The sequence below is a fragment of the Taurulus bubalis genome, assembly GCF_910589615.1.
Source record: "Taurulus bubalis genome assembly, chromosome: 1".
Classification (NCBI taxonomy): Eukaryota; Metazoa; Chordata; class Actinopteri; order Perciformes; family Cottidae; genus Taurulus; species Taurulus bubalis.
Window position 1 is genome coordinate 4,174,335 of NC_136589.1, and position 22,213 is coordinate 4,196,547.

At 46.1% G+C, this 22,213-nt stretch overlaps 1 protein-coding gene across 1 annotated transcript in view; it reads left to right on the top strand.

The window, feature by feature from the left end:
* The window catches only part of LOC306744951 (kalirin-like), a gene marked incomplete at its 5' end in the record, with an annotated part of 139,158 nt that extends 135,214 nt beyond the window's left edge, over positions 1–3,944 (top strand). The window contains 9 exon segments of the mRNA XM_079227660.1: positions 19–181; positions 292–413; positions 572–703; positions 955–1,116; positions 1,720–1,798; positions 1,891–1,942; positions 2,251–2,399; positions 2,868–3,006; positions 3,224–3,944. Coding sequence (XP_079083786.1) covers positions 19–181; positions 292–413; positions 572–703; positions 955–1,116; positions 1,720–1,798; positions 1,891–1,942; positions 2,251–2,399; positions 2,868–3,006; positions 3,224–3,781 — 1,556 coding nt within the window. The 3' untranslated portion in view covers positions 3,782–3,944.
* Between the last annotated feature and the right edge of the window lie 18,269 nt (positions 3,945–22,213).

The window sequence follows — 22,213 nt, forward strand, 5'->3', positions numbered from 1 at the left end:
GTGTTTTCCTGCGTGCAGTGGCTCCAGAGTTCCTGGTCGCTCTGTCGGACGTGGTGTGTGCGTTCGGGGAGACGGTGGTCCTCTGCTGTAAAGTGTGTGGGCGACCCAAACCCGCCGTCACCCTGAAGGGCCCCGACCAGAACCCAGTGACCAGCAACAACCGCTTCACCATCGACATCAGGTACGACGAGGCCGCCTCCTTCGTTCCCCGATTTCCTCCCATCACATTCATCCACTTCCTACTTTTTTTTTTTTTTTACTATTTCTCTTCTTCTCCCTCCTCTCCTCCAGGGATACGGGCGACATCTTGTTGAAGATCTGTAATCTGATGCCTCAGGACACCGGCATCTACACCTGCGTAGCCGTTAACGACCACGGCTCCGCCTCCTCCTCCGCCTCCATTAAAGTGCAAGGTGACGGTCACGAATTAAAAGGAGCATTTCACCTTCGTGAAACCGTAGCTTCAGTCGGCACTTTATTAATGAGTGAAGGAAGATTTTAGTTTTCTAACAACAGTTCATTTCAGTCAAAACCAGGGGTTTGCTGATGTGTGTGTTACCATCTCCTGCAGGTATCCCAGCATCCCCTGGGAGGCCGGTGGCCCAGGAGGCCAGCAGCACGGCGGTGATGATCCACTGGCCGCCTCCGGCTTCCTCCGCTCACTGTGCCGTCAGCAGCTACACCGTGGAGTACCGACAGGAAGGTGTGTGTGTGTGTGTGTGTGTGGGAATTAATGTTATTTCATTTTGAAATATGCAAAGAGGTAAAAGGTATATTGTGTAAATATACACAGCATTAAAATGTTCATGAATCGACTCATTATCCAGTTTTAAGCCAAATTGTTAGAATACACTGAATAAATCAGAATGGAGAAGCTGATCGCAATGAAGACCACAACTCCCATGATCCCTTGCTGCTTCACCACATCACCAAACTGCCTTTTCTGCTCCTCAGACTCGCTGCTCTGGCAGCAGGTGGCCAGCAGCCGGGAGGAGTGTGTTCAGATCGACGCTCTGATCCCCGGAGGCCACTACCAGTTCAGAGTGAGAGCCTCCAACCGCTGGGGGGTTGGCCCGCCATCCGAGGCCTCGAACATGGTCACGCTGCCCAGCAGCAGTAAGTCTCCACACACACACGTGTTTTCATGACCTTTAAGGACATTACATTGACTTAAATTCATGTTCAGGAGACTTACTCAAGTCTTTACTTTATGGGGACACATATTTTGTCTCTGTATGGAAGGCGAGTCCCCACAAAGTGACTGTTAAGTTATGTCCTCACAAGTCATGAATGCCTGCTAACCCCTAGAGACTGATATATATATTTATAAATTAATGAATATATATTACAACATACAGGAACATGTGGGACAGAACATATTACATGCTAATGAAGAGAAAAAGCTCACGTGTTGAAAATGAAGAGTGTTAACTCTTTAAAGTGTCCACTCTTTAAAGTGTTAACTCTGTAAAGGGTCCACTCTGTAAAGGGTCCACTCTGTAAAGGGTCCACTCTTTAAAGGGTCCACTCTGTAAAGGGTCCACTCTGTAAAGGGTCCACTCTTTAAAGCGGCCACTCTTTAAAGCGGCCACTCTTTAAAGGGTCCTCTCTGTAAAGGGTCCTCTCTGTAAAGGGTCCACTCTTGAAAGGGTCCACTCTTGAAAGGGTCCACTCTTGAAAGGGTCCACTCTTTAAAGCGGCCACTCTCTCCCCGTCCAGACTCCGGGTACGATGGGACTGGGATCCAGTGGAAAGAGAACTTCGAGTCGACCTACTCCGAGATCTGTGAGATTGGAAGGTAACCGGTCGCAAATTACTGAGTTCCAGCTCAGTAGTTTTCTATGTATGTTTTTTTTATTCAGACTCTCTTGTCTTTAATTGTGTCACCAGGGGGAGATTTTCAGTGGTGAGGAAATGTCTCAACAAGTCTACAAAGAAAGAGGTAGGTCCTCTCTGACAGTTAAACTGATGTAAAGTGTGTTTAAGTGTTTTTCAGTGTAAAAAAAGTGATTACATTGTTACAATTAAATTTGACTTTGTATCATAAGTTCAAATTCATACTGAACACAGTTTGGTCTATTTTGGCGTTTCCAGATGCACGTAGATCTTTAATTTTTTTCAATCTGAATCCCGTAAAGTTTATTTTATTACCGGGGTATTAGTGTTAATTTTCCGATGTGTTGAGACGATCTAAAGGGGCAGTGTGTCGTGAGGTTGCAGAGCGTGACCCTGAACACTTCTTCTGTTCAGGTTGCGGTGAAGTTTGTGAGTAAGAAGATGCAGAAGAAGGAGCAGGTGGCTCATGAGGCCGACGTCCTCCAACACGTACAGCATCACCAGCTGGTGGCGCTGTTGGACACATACGAGTCTCCCACGTCTCTGATGCTGATCCTGGAGCAGTAAGTCTGACTGGATTGTTGTTTAGCCTCTTTTTGTTGTTGTGTTGTGTCCCTTTGTAATCCGTACGCATCTCTTTGTGATTCTGTGTCACTTTTGGTCTTTTTGTAGTTATTTTGCGTCTATTTGTAGTTACTTTATGACTTATAGTCATTTCGTGTCTCTTTGCACCTGTTTTGGCTTTTTTGTAGTTCTTTTGTGTCTATTTTGTCTTATAGTCATGTTGTGTCCCTTTGCACCTGTTTTGCATCTCTTACCAATTGTCTCTTTTATGTTTTTTTATGTACATGTTGTGTCTCTTTGTAGTTGTTTTATGGTTGTTTTGGCCCTATTTATTCAGTTTATTTGTGTGTCTTTGCAACTGTTTTGGCCCTTTTGTTGCACCACTTGCATTAGAAGACATTATCAAAGCTTTATCTATCTAAATGTTGCTTATTGTGCGTGTGTGTGTGTGTGTGTGTGTGTGTCAGGCTGGACGACGGTCGTTTGCTCGATTACCTCGTCGCCCACGATGAGCTGATGGAGGAGAAGGTGGCGTTCTTCATCAGAGAGACCCTGGAGGCCCTGCAGCACCTTCATACCTGCAGAGTGGCGCACCTGGATCTGAAGGTGTGTGTGTGTGTGTGTGTGTGTGTGTGTCTGTCTGTCTGTCTGTTACATGAATAAAGTCTGACTTGACCTATCAATCATTTTTATGCCTATGGAATTGCCTTGGAAATGTGTTCTTATTACGTAAATTGTGCAGTTTATAACTCTTTGAAGAATAATCTGCATTATTAACACAAAATCACGATCTTCCGTCTGGATCTGTTCCTCCGTCCCGCAGCCTGAGAACATCATGGTGGACCTCCACTCTCCCACCCCGGGGGTCAAGCTCATCGACCTCGGCGACGCCGTGCAGCTGTCCGCCCAGCGGCGGTACGTCCACCTCCTGCTCGGGAACCCGGAGTTCGCCGCGCCCGAGCTCATCCGCGGGACGCCGGTCTCCGTCGCCACGGACGTGTGGAGCGTCGGCGTTCTGGCCTACGTGATGCTCAGCGGCGTGTCTCCGTTCCTGGACGAGTCGCCGGAGGAGACCTGCGTCAACATCTGCCGCCTGGACTTCTGCTTCCCGGACGAGTACTTCCGCGACGTGAGCCAGGCGGCGAGGGACTTTGTGTCCTCGGCGCTGCAGCAGGATCCCAGGAAAAGGCCGAGCGCCACTTCCTGTCTGCAGCACCCGTGGGTGGGCCGCGGGGGCGCGCACGGCGGGGAGTACTCCAAGACGCCGCTGGACACGACGCGATTGGCCACATTTATCGACCGGCGGAGACAGCTGCACGACGTGCGGCCCGTCACTAACATCAAAGGGCTGGTGAGCAGCAGCCTGGGAAACACGCTGTGACCGCCTGGGCACCCACAACAACAATATGTATTTTAAGCATTTAATGATCTATTTTATTGTATTTATGAATGTGCGAGTGGGGAAGCGATGCCTGAATCCTTCCTGTGAGAGATCTACTTCTTGATAAAGGACCACGAGGACACTCTGTCGCCACTAAACTTAAAAGCAGAAGAAATAATTGAAAATTCACGGTTGTTCGATATTTAATTACCGACTTTACATTAATTTGATCTTTTGTTCACCCGGTAACAACCATTACATGTGAAGCGGGTCCCATAAGCAGCCTAGAACACCCCTTAGAACCCAAAGAACCTCAAAGTTGAGGAAATGAGCATTTAGGAAAAACACACTGTGAGCAGGCTTAATGTCAACATATTAGTTTATATTTGTAATGTTTATTTTTCAGGGACAGATGTTATATTGGAGGCAGGAGACCATCGTGTTAGAGGGTCATTTCATTAGGCCTGTTGCTCAGGGTTACTGCGGAGTCCCATGCTATGCTAACATGTAGCTAGCATGTAGCTAACGCGTCTGAACAGATTAAAAAAAAGCTTTTGTGACATTTTGACCCCACAGGGCCGTCCGGAAAAAATGGTAAATCGTTCAAACAAAACCGGCGCCGATGTCTTTGATCTGATTTAGTGTCACGAGGAACTCTCACGGAGGATTTAAAGCTGCAGTGTGCAGGTTATGGCGCCATCTAGAGGCGAAGTCGCAGATTGTAAACAACTGAAACCAGGCGTGTCGGAGGACTACTGTGGCATGGTTTGTCCGTTCTGGGCTTCCGTAGGATATATGCAGATATAAAAAGGATCATTCTCGGAAAACAAATGCATAACAATTCTTAGTTTCAGGTGATTATACACAAGAGTAAACATACTTATTGATATTACATTTCTGTAAACAGATTAAACATAAATGCACCACAGTGTTCCTTTTTTAAAGAATCTAAACTGCTTCAAAAGGAATCCGCCGGATCATGACTAAATGTCGGCTTATTTGCGGTTCTTATCCTGGGTCAATGTCTCGCTAAAGATCGCTTTGACTTGGACTTTTTTTTTTTACAAAAGCCATCGTAAATCTTGTCAAAAACGATAGCGCGGATGTTTCTCGTAATAATGGTGACGAATGTGCTGTGGGAGAGGCTCACATCTCCGCTAATGCTCATTCTACATTCTCCTTGCTTGTTGAAATCTCTTGTGGGAAATCCTCTCTACAAAGTAATTATAAAAAAGAAAACCTGGACTCTTCTTGTCCATTTTAGCATAACGGATTACCCGCACGTTAACAACTGTGGCTGCGATTTACACCGCCGACACTGGACCGCAACCCCGTTGAATCTTGCTATAATATACCCTTTTTTAATTTATTATATGTTTATTTATTTCAGGACTTATGTTGGGAGTGAAATGTTCAATGTTGCCCTGAAACTGAAGCCGTTTACGTTGTGAAAACTGGCGGAGTTTACATCCAAATCACTGACGGCTCTAAAACTGAACTTATAGCTGGAAGCGTCTCTACATGAATGTGAAGTGGGAAATGAAAACACAAAAATGATCACTGAATAACCTCGGAGAGCAAACAACGGACTACCAATGGACTAATGTACACAGAGACGGCATGGAGACTGGAACCCTACAGTTTGTTCATTTCACTGTTTACAAAAAAAAGAAAAAAAAGAAGTAAGGTAGTTTACAGAAATACGTAGAATAATCAGGGAAAACCTGCATGTAAATTCACCAAGGACGGGTTAGAAATCAGATGAGAAATCAGTTTTCTTGAACCCAAACCTGTTGAGAATATTCTGTTTGTACATTTGTCTACCAGCCACTGTGTTGAGTAACCAGCCATAGTGTTTGGGTTCATTTATCTTGTAAAATAGTTAATGCGGCTGCTGAAGCGGTCGTGGATTTAGACGGAAGAGTCAGTTTACTTGTCTTGTTTCTACTGATGAATGTACAAAAGAAAAAGAAAAATGTAGAATGTGTTCTGCCGTCACAAGTGCTGTCCTCTGCTTTCACCAAATGCTTTCGCTTTCACAATGCCCCCCTTTCGGGCCATTTTGCGTCCCCACTGCGCGAGCATTCATGCGCCCCAATAGTAAGCATTTATTTTCATGCAGCTGGGGATGCAGAATGGCGCAAATGTATGAATTTCTGTAAAAGCGACTTTCACCTCCGTCTACGACAACAGCCATGCAAGTCTAAGGCTGGGTACCGAAATAACCCAGTACCAAGTAGTACCCAAACTACCTGCATTTCATCCTTTTTGGAGCCGATCTTGGGAAATATATATATTTTGGTGGTTTTGCTGGCAGCCAATCACCCCAAGAAGTTGGAAAGTACGGCTCTGCTACTCGCCTGTGGCGTCTGGCAAAAGTACATCCAGCGCTGGTGTGATTTTAGTCAAGAAGAAGGTAATCAAATTAAGTACGTTGTTGTTGGTATCACTTTAAAGATACTGGTATTATGTTTTTTAAACGATACCCTGCCCTACATGAAGATCTGCGAGTGTTATACTTTGTGTTTTCTTTGCAGCCGTAATGAGATCTATTCAGGTACCCGTGAAACAGCATTGTTTCATCTCCGTTTCATCTCATCAAAGGGAAAAATGCAACAGAGCGAAATGTTTTAATCATCTCCTAATACTCAGAAAAAAGCTTTGTGTTGAATGATGTACAAATAAATATGAAAAAGCACTTGCAGGTTACTGCTAAATCTACTGCGAAGTAACTGATGGTGCTTGTTGTTGAAATCATCAGTGTGTTCCTTTTTTTTTTGTTGCCATATTCAATATTAGTTGCAGCTCAACCGAATGACAGCAGTTTGTTTTCATCTTGGTGTTTCAATGGAGACTTAAATTGTTAAATATTATATGAATAAGTCAAACAAATAATCATATAAATATATACGATAAAATTATTAAATTTAACCATGAAATTGTGAAATAATCCAATTAGTTTAATAAAACACTCATATGACTAAATTATTGATAAAGTAGCTTAAAAGTGTCATCAGGTGAAATGGCAACAAACACTGGCAAAAGCAACAACAAAAAAATCACACATGGTTATAAGCTTTGGAATCATGAAAAGGTACATGGTTATATTACATTTTGTATTATTAATAAGATACATATTTTATGTCTTATTTATTTAATTTTGGGCTATATTGGGCCTCCATACACCGATTCTAGCTGCACGTCAGAGTTGATTCTCCTTCAGTTCATGACAACAAAAGTGCTTCAAAACAAATCTTAACTTTGTAACATTTGAAGGTAATCCTAAATTCCTAAAGTGATCAAATGGATGTAAACAAGGCCCAAAAAACAAAATTCAGGTGCAGTTCGAAGTCCTGAAACGGGCAACAGATCCGTCTCTGCTGGTTTCATTTTTCTTTCGAAGAGCCGGAGCTTTTCGTTTACATTTCAACTGACAAAGTGAACTCTGTCCTCTGCATTCTAGTATTTCAGCCTTAGCACTCAGCGTCTTCATGGGGTACAAACATAACATTGTAAATTGCAGCGGTGGAAGAAGTAAAAGTACCACAGTGAAGAACGTTGTTCAAAACGTTACTTGGGTAGTAACAAATATATTGGCATCAAAACAATCTTTAACAGGAACAATATGCAACTCTGATGGCTGGCGTTTAAAATGGTGACCGCAGGCTGGATTAAAAAATAATTTGAGTCGTCTCCCTCCTCTTGAGAGTCAAAACTCACCCGGGTTGCCAGGTAGAGGACTTAACCTTAAGAGGAAATTTGAAGTAAACCGGAAATAAGGTTTCCATAAGGTAAGACGGCTAGATGGCTGGGATGGGCATGAGTACCGTTACCCGGGTACTCAATGTGGGCGTAAGCATTCTGGTCGTACCATTGACGTCAAAGAAGCTAGTATTTCAACTTTTCCTGGTCATGGTCATTGTATGATTTAATACAGTAAATATTGCTCTTTAAGTTACTTGGGCCATTCTGCATATTAAATTATTGCGTTTTAATCAATGCATAAAGGTGGAGCTCCTTTTGGTTAATTGGGGATCTATGAAGGGTTGTCTGAACCTGTAATTTATTTCTTGATTATACAGTTTATATATTAATCTGAATCTATACAAATTCATTAAAATTGTATCAAATGAAGTATAAAGTTTCAGAAAATGAAAACACTAGAGTAAAGTAGCAGAAAAACAAGTATTCGTGCGGTCAGGTGACCCTGCTGTATTATGAAACCCTCTAATAACACGTTTTACGTTCCAGACACTCCGATCTTCTTCTTCTTCTTCTTCCACAGAGGTAAACTTCAGCCCGAAAACAATCCCACAATGCATCTGCCATGGCTTGGAGAGTCGTGTAGCGCCGTGGCGGCTCAACCCCTCCCTGAATGCTAATCCTGTGCTGCATTCTGATAGGTGTTCATGCTGAGCTTCATCCATAGAGAAACGTTACGCTGATGGCTTCTGTATAGACCGCCTCTTCTTACTCCATACGACCTGCCGGTTTGTTACTCTTTGCTAATAAAGAACCTGCTCGTTTTCAAGTTTTCTGTATCTTTGTAAAAGGTGTGTGTGTCCATTGGGTAGCGCCATAACATGTTAGAAAGCGCTGGCACACTGGCATAACAATTCTTTACTGGTTGAAGTCCTCCAAGATGGCTGCCTTGATGTGTTGGTGCACGTTGTTTTGTGTTGTTTTTGTGATATTTCAGTCAAACATACCGAAAGCCCAAAATGTTCTGTATTCACTCTTTAAAGTGTTTGACTCCCATAAGGACCCACGGTGACACAAGTGTCACACGTCCTTTAAATGTTCCGGAAAGTTCCGTATACTGCTTTATACTGCACTACTTTATACTTGAGTCCCAAAGTTACACCTACTGAACACCTTAATGGGTCATGTGACAGGTGTTCCCATAACATTTCCAAGATGTCTGCTCCAGATTGTAACTGATCTGAAGTAAGTAGCTACATTTTTAAAAAGCTTGTTTTTCGTTGCTAACAGTAAGATTTACCTGTTTAAGAATGCTAATGCTTACATAACATGTCCTTTATATTAAACCTGCTGTGAGCACAGTTCTTGAACAAACTGATGTAAAACAAATCAGATAAAAATCGTTGCGACACATACGTGACATCGGGAATTTCACGTAAAAGTTTCACGAAAAACCTTGTGAAATATGTCACAATACGGAAAATAATTATGCGCTCACTTAATTTGGCTGATTCAATGATATTTAGCTAATATATTTTATACCTGTTCAATTAAAAGCATATTAAAACAAATGTAAACAAACAAATCATGTTATATAAATTTAAATTATTTATATTTATTTTTTTACCATTAATGCCCAATATGTAACATTTCAGATCTTCGACACTATTTTGAAAACAGTATCAGAAATGTGTTCAATGTGGTCTATTTAATGTGTTTTATGTCCCCCATAATTTTCCTTGAAGGAGAAATGGGTCTGGGTTCTTATGGGGGATCAAGATTAACAATTCATAAAAAACCTGAGGACATAGTAATAGTTTGTAAGAAAGTCAGCCAATATGACTGAGAAAGAGTCCGTATTAAGTATTGTATGCTTGTACTCATAGTACTTTATGCACTGTATGAATGTATTCAGTGGATAACCTCCATCTTTACTAATTAACTGTACACACACAAACACAATTACTATAAACACTCATTTGCATATTCCGGAACACTGATGTCACAGCCTGTGAACCTCATTATGGAACACCTCATCTAAGCCACAGCTTTAGAACTCTCAGAGTCCAGTTCACACATATAGACTCCAGCCTTAAAGGAACAGAAACACAAGTTGTTAGAAAGGTCTTCAGCAGTCTTCAGTTATCATGGGCATCATATTTGGAAAGGGTGTAAAATCTGTAGAGGACCCACAGGAGAACTGTAGGAGACTGGACTCCATCCCCTGTGACAATGAGTTGGACGTGGTCTCTGAAGCAGTAAAGAGAAAAGCAACAGAAAAGGATAAAAACCCAAAGGAGAAACGTAGGCGACTGGACTCCATCCCCTGTTACAATGAGTTGGACGTGGTCTCTAAAGCAGTAAAGAGAAAAGCAACAGAAAAGGATGAAAACCCAAAGGAGAAACGTAGGCGACTGGACACCATCCCCTGTGACAATGAGTTGCCGTCCACTTCAGTGAACAATGGTAAGCTTTATTCCTGTATTTAAATTGAAAAATAACTAGACTAAACTATTATTCTGCTATAAATGACAAGCTATTTAAGAGACATCGAATGATGTCTTGTCTTTTAGTTTGAGGGACTTTTTGTCCACGTTCGTGTTGTGACTCAGTAAACTCATGTTGTGATGTTTTTTCTCTCATCTGTAGAAAGCAGAAACGGACCTGAGGTGGCTGTGATCAAGAGAAGCGTGAAGAGGAAGGCCGTCGCCGATAAAGGACGAGTTAGGAGGAAGAAGAGGACGTTGGGCCCGTCTGCCATGTTTAAGGCAAAGTACCAGCAGCAGGAGGAACTTGCCAGAGGAGGATTCGGGCTTGTGTTTGCTGGCTACCGCAAAGCGGATGATGTGGATGTAAGTGTTTCTCCCATGTTATTGCACCCTAACCCCTAATCCCTAATCCATACACATACACACAGAACGGTCAGGAAGTGTAACCAAAAAGTCTTGTTTGTATCTCCTAGGTCGCTATCAAGCATATCCCCAAAGACCAACAGATCCTCTATCACGAGGACGATACCGGGAAGCAGATCCCCATGGAGGTCGCCGTCATGATGAAACTGGCGGCCGAATCAGAGCGGCATTCAGCACACATTGACCTGCTGGACTGGTACGATCTGGACCAGGAGCTGATCCTGGTGCTGGAGAGACCGATGCCCGCCGTAGACCTCCTCGACTACATTAATGACAAAGGAGGCCGCTTAAAAGAAAAGGAATCGAAGGTAAGCTGCTGCAGTCAACTCAGTCACAGCCATGAAAACATGTCCAAGCATTCTCCTCTCTGATCCCTCATATCTCTCTTTTTGTTTTTAGATTATAATGAGACAGCTACTGGACGCAGCCATCGACCTCCAGCAGAAAAACATTTTCCACCGGGACATTAAAGTGGAAAATGTCCTTATTGAGACCTGCAAGGACGGCATTAGAGTTCGCGTCATCGACTTCGGCGCAAGCTGCTTCTCTGAGGAAGAAGAAGCTTATGAATATTTCATGGGTAAGATGTCCAGTTCTACACCTGCTTTCACTAACTTTACCCATCAAACAAAGCTCCTCCTCACTGTCTTTTTATTATGTTTGTATATTTTAGGTACTCACATCCCCCCAGAGTGTTTGAGCCGAGAGGAGTACAAAGCCGGACCCAGCACAGCATTCCAGATGGGAGTGCTCCTGTACGACCTGGTCCAGAGAACCTCTTTCAGATGGGACCTATTTTATGAGGAGGGCCAGGTCATAAAAGGGAGGCTTTCCAAAAGTAAGAAAAACCAACAAAGACAAGAATCTGTTCATTTAAGTTCACGTTGTGATGGATCAGTCGTCCTAACCCTTTCTTCTCCTTCTTTCTCTCCAGATTGCAGAGATTTCCTAAAGGCGTGTTTGCATCAGGACCCGGATCAGCGCCTCACCCTGGAGCAGCTGAGGAATCACCTGTGGATGAGATAGTATGACACACCACATATATGATATATGTGGACGCTTTAGTGGATCAGCTATTCGGCATTATGTTATCTATAATCTAACCAGTGACAGGCCGTCAGGGCCTGCTAAACCTTCTCTGCTGAGCCGCGAACAGCTGATCCACTGAAGGCCCAGGTAGAAATTTCACAGCCCGCCACTGAATCTAACAATTGTCTACTTTTCAGATCCAGTCATAGACCCAGCCGTCCAAGGAGAGGGGATCTCTCTTTGAATTGCCTCTCCCGAGATTTCTTCCCAAAATAAATAGAACATAAACAACATTATTTCCTCTTTTTTTATTTTTTTTTACCACAAAGAATCATATACTACTTTTCTAATTACATTTTTACTTTAATAAGGTTTTTAATCCACTTCCAGCTTTTTTCTCTCCGGTACATTAAACACAAATGCAAATAAAAGATATGAACAGAACATTTCTTGAGTGTGATAATCATTATTTATAATCCGCGTGCTTGAATAATTTTGTGTGATGATAATAAAAGTGTTATGAGGTGCAGTGTTGGGGTAGCTACTCAGAAAAAGTAACTAGTTGCACGTTACTAGTTACTTCTGAAAATTGTAACTAGATTACTTTACTAGTTACTGCATTTGAAAAGTAACTTCACTACTCGTTACTTTACTTTCCATTTTTTTAAGCAAATGTCCAAATTAACTGCAAAGATACATGGACAAACATCATGGCCCTTTCATCACTTTATTTTCAATAATAATTCATTATTATTAATTAATATAATTTCCAATAATAATAATCGCGCGAGTCACACGACACTTCCTGCATGAACAATCTACCGTAAAGGTCTGGTTACGAGCTGCTACTTACCTTCGGTCAGAGTCCCCATTAGCTCCCCGCTGTAGCCGGCTGGGGCTCCTGCTAGCGCTCCGTCACTTCCCCGCTAACTTCCCCGCTAACTTCCGCTAGCTCTCCGTTAACTTCCGCTAGCTCCCCGAAAACCACCGAAGGTAGCGAGACCAGGCTCGACACCCGACTTGGGTAGAGGGGTCGCGGGCAGTAGCAGCAGCAGCGCTAGCTAGCAGCTTGTTGCTATTGTTCATGCAGAAAGTGTCGTGTGACTCGCGTGCCACTAAAAGAGAACTTTTCGGACTGGTAAAAATGTCTTGGGTAACGCAGGAAAACGCGTTCCTGAGGTCTAGTAAAGTAGTGTAGTTACCAATATTTTGAGTGTAATGCGTTACTTTACTTCGTTACCTATAATAGTAATATCGTTACTGTAATCCGTTACTTTGTAACTCGTTACCAGTGTTGGGGTAGTTACTCAGAAAAAGTAACTAGTTACACGTTACTAGTTACTTCTGAAAATTGTAACTAGATTACTTTACTAGTTACTGCATTTGAAAAGTAACTTCACTACTAGTTACTTTACTTTCCATTTTTTTAAGCAAATGTCCAAATTAACCGCAAAGATACATGGCCAAACATCATGGCCCTTTCATCACTTTATTTTCAATTTTCAATAAAGGGCATCTCTTAGCCTTTCCACATAGTGTATTGTAATTGTAAACATGTAGAACAAAATGGCATATAAAACTCAGCCATTAACTTGAATGAGCATTAACCCTGTTCACACTGTCTGACCAAAGAAATATGCCTCACTTTAAAATCCACTAACAACAGGATACAAGAGGCTGTGTATGGTGGGGACATTCAGGTCAAACAGCATAACACATTGAAAACTGTTAAGCGGTGTGTGGTGTTGAGGACCCAAATGCACAGACGCAGCAGTTCAAGTTCCTAGGGCGGACTTTATTGCGACAAAAACAAAACACAACGAATAGACACAAACAAATACCACCGGTAATGTCCAGCGAACAAAAGGGGATCCACCTCCCCTGCTTCAGAGTCAGGAGGGCAACTCTACCGCTCTTGTGAACAATGTTCCTGAAGCACGCCGGCCGGATACCGCTCCAGAGTTGGGAGGGCAACTCAACCGCTCCTGTAGTCAATGCTCTTGAAGCAGCAAACCAGACTGGAACTGGAACAACCCGACAAATGAGCCAGGTATGCAGTGGTCCCTAAATCACCTGCCGGTGATCAAGGCAATGCACAACAGCTGGGATGAAGGAGAGGGGCGTGGCAGTGGGCGGAAACCGGGGGTGGGGACTTACGAGCAGACAGGGAATCCAACAGTACCCCCCCCCCCCCCCCCCCCTTAACGGGAGCCTCTTGGCGAACCACCGGATCTACCAGGGTTCTGTCGATGGTAGTCTCTAATGAGCCCCGGATCAAGAATCCGAGAACGGGGCACCCAGCACCGTTCCTCTGGGCCATACCCCTCCCAGTCTACCAGGTACTGATATCCCCTACCCCGCCGGCGGACATCCAGGAGGCGATTGACCGTGTAGACGGGGCCCCCCTCAATGAGACGGGAGGGTGGAGGGGGTACAGGCGGAGGATTTAAGGGACTGGAGACAACGGGTTTGAGGAGAGAGACATGAAATACTGGGTGAATTCTCATGGAACGAGGCAGCTGAAGTTTTACCGACACCGGGTTGACGATGGAGATGATGGGATAAGGACCGACATATCTGGGGGAGAGCTTCCTACACTCGGTGCGGAGGGGGATGTCCTTGGCCGAAAGCCACACCAATTGACCAACACGGTAGTCCGGGGCTGGAACACGCCGTCGATTCGCCGATCTCCTGTTCTGCTCTGCTGTGCGAAGTAGAGCGGCCCGAGTCTCTCTCCACACGCGCCTACAACGACGGGCATTGCTTTGGACCGAAGGTACGGCAACCTCAACCTCCTGGCTGGGGAACAGGGGAGGCTGAAAACCCAAAGAGGCCTCAAATGGGGACAGCCCGGTGGCAGTAGATGTGTGGGAATTGTGGGCATACTCGACCCGCGGGAGGTGACGGCTCCATGACGAGGGATTGGTGGCGGTCACACACCTGAGGATGGCCTCGAGCTCCTGGTTCATCCTCTCAGTCTGGCCATTAGTCTGTGGGTGGAATCCTGAGGAGAGGCTGGCCGTGGCGCCGAGGGTGTGACAGAAGGCCTTCCACAACTGGGACGAAAACTGAGGACCGCGGTCCGAAACTATGTCCGCCGGGATGACATGAAGCCTCACCACATGTAGGACTAGCAGATCGGCGGTTTCGCGGGCCGATGGAAGCTTGGGCAGGGGAATTAAGTGAGCAGCCTTTGAAAACCGGTCCACAACCGTCAGAATGACGGTGTTGGTGTCAGATGGAGGGAAACCAGTAACGAAATCCACCCCGATATGGGACCACGGGCGTTGGGGCACAGGAAGTGGTCTGAGTAACCCCACGGAAGGTCGATGCGAAGCCTTGTTGCGGGCGCACGTAGTGCAGGCCAGCACGTACGAACGCGTATCCTCCTCGAGAGACGGCCACCAAAAGATGCGGCGGAGCCAGTTTATGGTTCGGCGGATGCCCGGGTGGCCCGAGAGACGGGACTCGTGGGCCCACCGCAGGACTTGGGAACGGGCGGCCTCAGGAACAAACAGGCGGTTCGGGGGACCTCCTCCGGTGTCAGGCTGGGTGTGCTGGGCCTCACGTACCACCCTCTCAATCTCCCAGGTGACTGCACCCAGCACGCACGAGGCGGGCAGGATGGTGTCGAGAGTAGAACCTCCCTCCTCCGGAGCAAACTGACGGGAGAGTGCGTCCGGCTTGGTGTTCTTGTGCCCTGGCCGGAAGGTGATGGTGAAGTTGAAGCGTGTGAAGAACAAAGCCCAGCGGGCCTGGCGGGAATTGAGGCGTCTCGCCGAATGCATATATTCCAAATTGTGGTGGTCGGTCCATACAATGAAGGGAAGCACCGATCCCTCCAGCCAGTGCCTCCACTCCTCCAAGGCTAACTTGACCGTCAACAGTTCGCGGTTGCCAACGTCATAATTCCTCTCCGCCGGGGACAATCTGCGGGAGAAGAAGGCACAAGGATGGAGCTTGGAGTCGGAAGCGGACCGCTGGGAAAGTACCGCTCCGACTCCGGTGTCCGAGGCGTCCACCTCGACGACAAACTGGCGGGTCTCGTCTGGGTGGACCAGAATCGGGGCCGAGACGAACCGATCCTTGAGGGCACGAAAGGCCCCGTCGGCCTCTGGGGTCCATGAAAAACGGACCTTGGAAGAGGTGAGTCGTGTCAGTGGTTCTGCCGTTCGGCTGTTGTTCCAGATGAACCGACGATAGAAATTGGCGAACCCCAGAAACTGCTGAAGCTTCTTTCTTGAAGTGGGCACCGGCCACTCCGTTACTGCCTTAACCTTCTCGGGGTCCTTTCTCACCTGACCCTCCTCGATAAAGACCCCCAGGAACTGCACAGATGTAACGTGAAACTCACACTTCTCAGCCTTCACAAAGAGCTGATTCTCCAACAGCCGTTGCAAAACCAGGTGAACATGGTTGGTGTGCTCCTGGGGATTCGGGGAGAAGATGAGAATATCGTCAATATACACAAACACAAAGCGGTTCAAGAAGTCGCGGAGGACATCGTTCACCAGGGCCTGAAAGACGGTAGGGGCATTAGTTAGTCCAAACGGCATCACCAAATATTCAAAGTGTCCCAGGGGTGTGTTAAAGGCCGTCTTCCATTCGTCCCCCTCGCGAATTCGGACCAGGTGGTAAGCGTTGCGGAGATCCAGCTTGGTGAATATCTTGGCTCCAGCTAGGGATTCGAAAACAGAGGACATCAACGGCAACGGATACTTATTCTTAATAGTGATTTGATTCAAACCTCTGTAGTCGATGCAGGGACGGAGGCTCTTGTCCTTCTTCGAGACGAAGAAGAAACCCGCTCCCACAGGTGATGAAGAGGGGCGTATGATTCCAGCGGCGACCGAGTCCGTGATGTACCTCTTCATAGACTCACGTTCTGGCCGGGAGAGATTATATAACCGGCTCGAGGGAAGTGGGGCGCCCGGCAGCAGGTCAATGGCACAATCGTATGGACGATGAGGGGGAAGTGAAAGAGCCCGCTCCTTGCTGAACGCCTCTCCCAAATCCACATACTCCTGAGGCACTGCGACGAGGCCAGGACCAGTGTCAGGCCTGCTGGGAGGAATAACCTGACGGGGCAGCGCAGACCTGAGGCAGCGAGAATGACAGGCAGAACTCCAACCGGTGATCCTACCTCCAGCCCAATCAATCTGAGGATTATGCTCCCTGAGCCAGGGAAGTCCCAGAACCAAGGGTGTCTGGGGGGACGGAAACGCATAGAACCGGGTACTCTGGCTGTGATTGCCAGACACGTGCAGGGAAATTGGCTGAGTCCAGTGTGTTACCTCCGCCAGTGAACTACCATCCAATGCGCAGACTGCAGCGGTATATCCCCTTCAGCGCCTCATTCCCCCAACCCGACTCCGCTGCCAGAATCTGGAAATCCACGGAGTATTCTGCTGCGCTGGTGGACCCCTGGCGAAGACCGAGCAGGCGCTGTACAACGTCGCATGTACGGGTGTACACCGGGTGGTCGAATACGCTCTCGAAAGCCTCCTTGAAGCGCTCGTAGGAGACCCAAGCAGGGCGTCTGTGGAGCCATGCCTCAGCCCAGACCAGCGCCTTACCACGTAACAAACCCACCGTATATGCCACCTTCGCATTGTCCGAGGCGTACGTGCGGGGCTGCTGGGTGAAAACAAACCGACACTGGAGCATGAACCCTCGGTACTCCCCAGACGCTCCACCATAAGGCACAGGAGAGGGAACAAAGGACTCACGGGTGCAGGCGGACTCCTCGTCCTCCGGGACCGGCTCCGCGGCGGCGGGGCGGCGCAACGAGAGGTTGTGCAACATGCCTCCGATCTCCTCCATCTGGGATCCGATGGTACGCTGGGAGTTCAGTAAGTCCTGCAACACCTGCTGGTGTTGGCCGAGGAGAGCGCCCTGCGAGGCAACCGCTCCCTGTAGCTGATCTGCAGAAAGCGATGCTGCTGCAGCGGCTGGGTCCGTCATCATTGGTCGGGTTGTTCTGTTAAGCGGTGTGTGGTGTTGAGGACCCAAATGCACAGACGCAGCAGTTCAAGTTCCTAGGGCGGACTTTATTGCGACAAAAACAAAACACAACGAATAGACACAAACAAATACCACCGGTAATGTCCAGCGATCAAAAGGGGATCCACCTCCCCTGCTCCAGAGTCGGGAGGGCAACTCTACCCCTCTTGTGAACAATGTTCCTGAAGCACGCCGGCCGGATACCGCTCCAGAGTCGGGAGGGCAACTCAACCGCTCTTGTGAACAATGCTCCTGAAGCACGCCGGACGGATACCGCTCCAGAGTCGGGAGGGCAACTCAACCGCTCCTGTAGTCAATGCTCTTGAAGCAGCAAACCAGACTGGAACTGGAACAACCCGACAAATGAGCCAGGTATGCAGTGGTCCCTAAATCACCTGCCGGTGATCAAGGCAATGCACAACAGCTGGGATGAAGGAGAGGGGCGTGGCAGTGGGCGGAAACCGGGGGTGGGGACTCACGAGCAGACAGGGAATCCAACAAAAACAGGCTTTTGGAAACATGAGACCCCACTAAACCAAATGGGGGCCGACTCCTAAGAACAAATCAGCTTGTTATAGGAATCATTGTAGTGGTTAATTAAATTAAATTAATGGCACTTTTCCCCATAAAATAGAAACAGAAAGACACTTAACCCAAAAAATAGAAACAGAAAATGCCATTAAATAAACAGAAAATCCACTTCATCATTGCCTAAATAAACAGAAAGTGCATTATATCCTATGAAGTTTATCATTTTTCTCTATTCCTTAACCCAGGGATTCCCAAAGTGTGGTGCCTCTAGGGCAGGGGTGTCAAACTCAAACACACAGTGGGCCGAAATAAAGATATTGATACAAGTCAAGGGCCAGATGGGTTCAACGTTTATTGAAAACTTATTGAAAGAACCTTAGTGCACATATTGAACCTGGAACTAACAAGGTCTATAGAGTACTGCCTATAAAACAACATTAATTCTGAAATAAAAATTCTAAATAATATATAAATAAATAAAAGTAATAAAATCAGTTTCATTAATTGCTTATGGCTCTATCTGCAGTTTTTCCAGAGTAATTTCAAGTGGAAACAGTTTCTACAGGCAAACAGCCAAACATTATTTACTTCAAAGACAAATCAAATGTCTTGTAGTAGCAAGAGAAAAAAAATGCAAAAATTAAACTACATTAAGAACTGAAAATGCGTCAAAGCACCGTTTGCTGCTCTGTGATGCTCACTGGTCTGAGCCAGACACTTGGTGTCTCATCTTGGATACAAGTTCATCAATGTCTGGGGTCAGGCTCTGAGCTGAGGAAACCCTCAGGATGGAGTGAAGGTGCTCATCAGTAAGACGAGTCCGGTGTGAAGTTTTGGTCATCTTCATCAAAAAAAAGTTGTTCACACAAGTATGTGCTGCCAAACATAGAGAGGGTTTGAGCAGCCTGGGAGCGCAGCTGGGGCATTGTGTCGGGGATGAAACGTGCAAACTCTGCAGCGCCCACAGACTCATATTTTGCCTTCAGTGTGTCACTAGATTGGAGCTCAATCAGCTCCATTTGGAGGTTTGATGGTGCGTTTTCCACGTCAGCTGCAAATGGATTACTGAGCAGTTCAAACCTGCTTTTTTGGGCTTCAAAATCGTCAAAATGCCGTGTGAAGTCAGCACCAAGTATGCCGAGTTTTTCAGCTAACTGTGTAGTTGGGAAGGCAGCGACCTGCTCTTTCATTGTTTGGCAGTGCGAGAAATGGCTCAAGTTTTCCTGCAGCATCTGCGTCTCCCACAGGCGCAGCTTGGTTTTAAAAGCCCTCACTGTAGCGTACATGTCAGTGATGACGCGGCCCCGCCCCTGAAGCTGCAGGTTGAGCGCATTCAGGTGGCTTGTGATGTCACACAGGAACGCCACTTCACACAGAAACATTTTATTTCGGAGCTCTGCTGTGCCTTTCCCTTTGCTTTCCATGAACTCACAGATCTACTCACGCAACTGGAAAAATCTTTCCAGCACCTTTCCCTGGCTTAGCCATCGCACCTCTGTGTGATAGGGCAAGTCACCATATTCTGTACCTAACTCCTCCAGAAAAGACTTGAACTGGCGGTGATTTAAACCTTTGGCTCTGATAAAGTTAACCGCTAATATTATGATGCTCATCACATGTTCCATTTTCAAGGCTTTGCCACACAACGACTCCTGGTGTATGATGCAGTGATAAGCTGTCAACTCACTTGTGACGTTTTCCTCCTTCATCTTTTCTTGGATATACGGGCCAGCTCTAACAGTAAATAGATTTGATCATGCGGGCCAAAGATAATTCATTCGCGGGCCGGATGTGGCCCGCGGGCCTTAAGTTTGACACATGTGCTCTAGGGGGTGCGCGAGATGAAAAATGTAATGGTGGTCTAATGGTGCAATAATTAATATTAAACATAATTTAAAAAAAATTAAGTAGGATTTTTTTAATGATAAAAATTCCCTTTGTAAGATTTCAATTTAAAATTAAAAACGTACAATTTAATAAATAGATGCACTTCCGGTCCGGCCGCCAGACTGTCTTTTACGTACACACTAGCTAGCCTATGAAGAGAATCGAATGATTTCTATGTTGTACTGCCTTACTTTGACTAAAGTTTCATGTCCCGCTTATACTAAAGAATGTGCCTCGGAGCTGAGAAACCGCGACTGTCTGAGTTCTCACTCTGGTTTTAGTTCCATAAACAATTTCCCTCTTGACCCTGGCTGAACAGGTTAAATAAAGGCTGCTGTGGCTTTCTATGCGGATGCTACCGCGGTTTAACATAGAAAGCTTGCTTTTGGCCGTTAACGGTCTGGGACAGGGACATATATCTGGTTCTTGTCATGTAGAAGAAGTTCCGCTTTATACTCTCGGAATAGTGGCACGTAGCATAACTCACCCTTGTGAACTTTAGATGTCTGAAATACAGACGGACCGCTCCCCTTTTTCGGTATTTAGACTGTGACAAAAATGGAAGTCAGAAAGAGGAAGTCTCGCAGTATGGGGATAAATATCCATTATTGCTCTTAGTGAACGGGGCCCACTCTCGTTCTGGGGGTGTGCTGACTGTGTGCAGACTGTGTGCAGAGCAGACCATCAGGGGAGCTGAGTCCAAGGCCTTGTAGTAGGTATGCATTCCATGTATGTGTAATAATGGCTTAAATAAATAACCTTGATTATAATATAACCTGTACTGTCAAATAACCACCAGTTCTGCTTTATACTTTTTGTGTAAATTCCACATATGTCGGAACATCAAACTCCATGGTGTCTGGGTTCATAATATTATTCGTAGTCCCACAACAGCGTCTCAATGAAGCCGCTACCAGCGCTGGTTCAGGCAGAGCAGCAGCAGTTTCATTCAGAAACGGGGAGACGGCGGTAGTGACGGGCGGAGCTTCTCAACGCTGATTCTCAACGCTGATTGGCTGCCACAACTTTGCGTCACGCGATTTCTCTGCCAGAGTTGGGAGAATTCAACTCACGCGAATTCAACTCACGCGAATTTGCGCCGCGTCTTTCGCTTTGTTCGCCCCAGGTCAAGCGTTCTGTTCGCGCCACCTCAAACGCGTCTATCTCGGGCGTCTATCTCGTGCGAATAAATCGGCAATTCGCGTCGCAGCGCGTCAGTGGATTGACTTTACATGTAATCTGGTCGCGCCGCAAATTCGCGCCGCGTCTGGTGTGAACACGGCATTATTGCTCTTTAAAAGTGACGCCTTGTGTAACTGACATTTATACAGTGGACTAAATCTTGTAATAAACGCCACGCGCGAGCAACAGTTCTCGCATTGGTCTGATTTTATGCGGCTATAAATAGGCTCTGTTGCGTTTTTTTTAAGGTGTGGGGGATTGGGGGTGCGTGAACCCGGTAGGGATGTAGAAGGGGGTGCGTGGCCTAAAAAGTTTGGGAACTGCTGGTCTAGAACACTGAATAATGTTTCCACCAGTAAACCTGAACATGCACACCTCTCTCTGTGTGACAGCGATTATAACCGCATAACTATATAGGTTATAATTAACTGGAGAATACAATTTTTCCTACACGTAGATCTTAAACCCTTAAATATAAACAGGAGCCCGGCCACCCCACGGAGGAAACTCATTTCGTTTTTTTTATTAAAATAAAAGTTGGATAAAATCTCCGCTCTCCTGCTCCTGTCCTACGCCACACGCTGCCACGGACTCGCCGCTGCCAGTAATCTCACTCGCTGTCTCTCCAACAAGGTTAGCTAACGTGTTAGCAAGGTGACTAGCTTGCCATTAAAAAACTGGTGGGAGGGAAAGGAAGCCGCTGTAGACATCTTAACGCTGATTGGCCAAGACTCGACACATCAAAGATCTTCTATTGCTAAGATGATCACGACCTCAGTTTTTTTTCTGTGTCCCACTCTAATCTCAGAAACGGCGGACAGTTGACCCCCCCCCCCCCCCCCCCCCCCCTCCCCAAAACAAAAACTCTTCGGATCTACACGATTCACGTAGGTTACCTATTTTGGTTTCAAAACGGCGAATTTCGCCAAAAGGTGAGGGATTTTCATGTCTGAGATAATCAAAGCGAGGCTTTCCTAAAGTAGGAAAAACAAACATGTTGGCAGACAAAAATCTGTTCATTTGAGTTCACCTTGTGATGGATCACAGTCGTCCTAACCCTTTCTTCTCCTTCTTTCTCTCCAGATTGAGAGAGATTTCCTAAAGGCGTGTTTGCATAAGGACCCGGATCAGCGTCTCACCCTGGAGCAGCTGAGGAATCACCTGTGGATGCGCTAGTGTCACACAC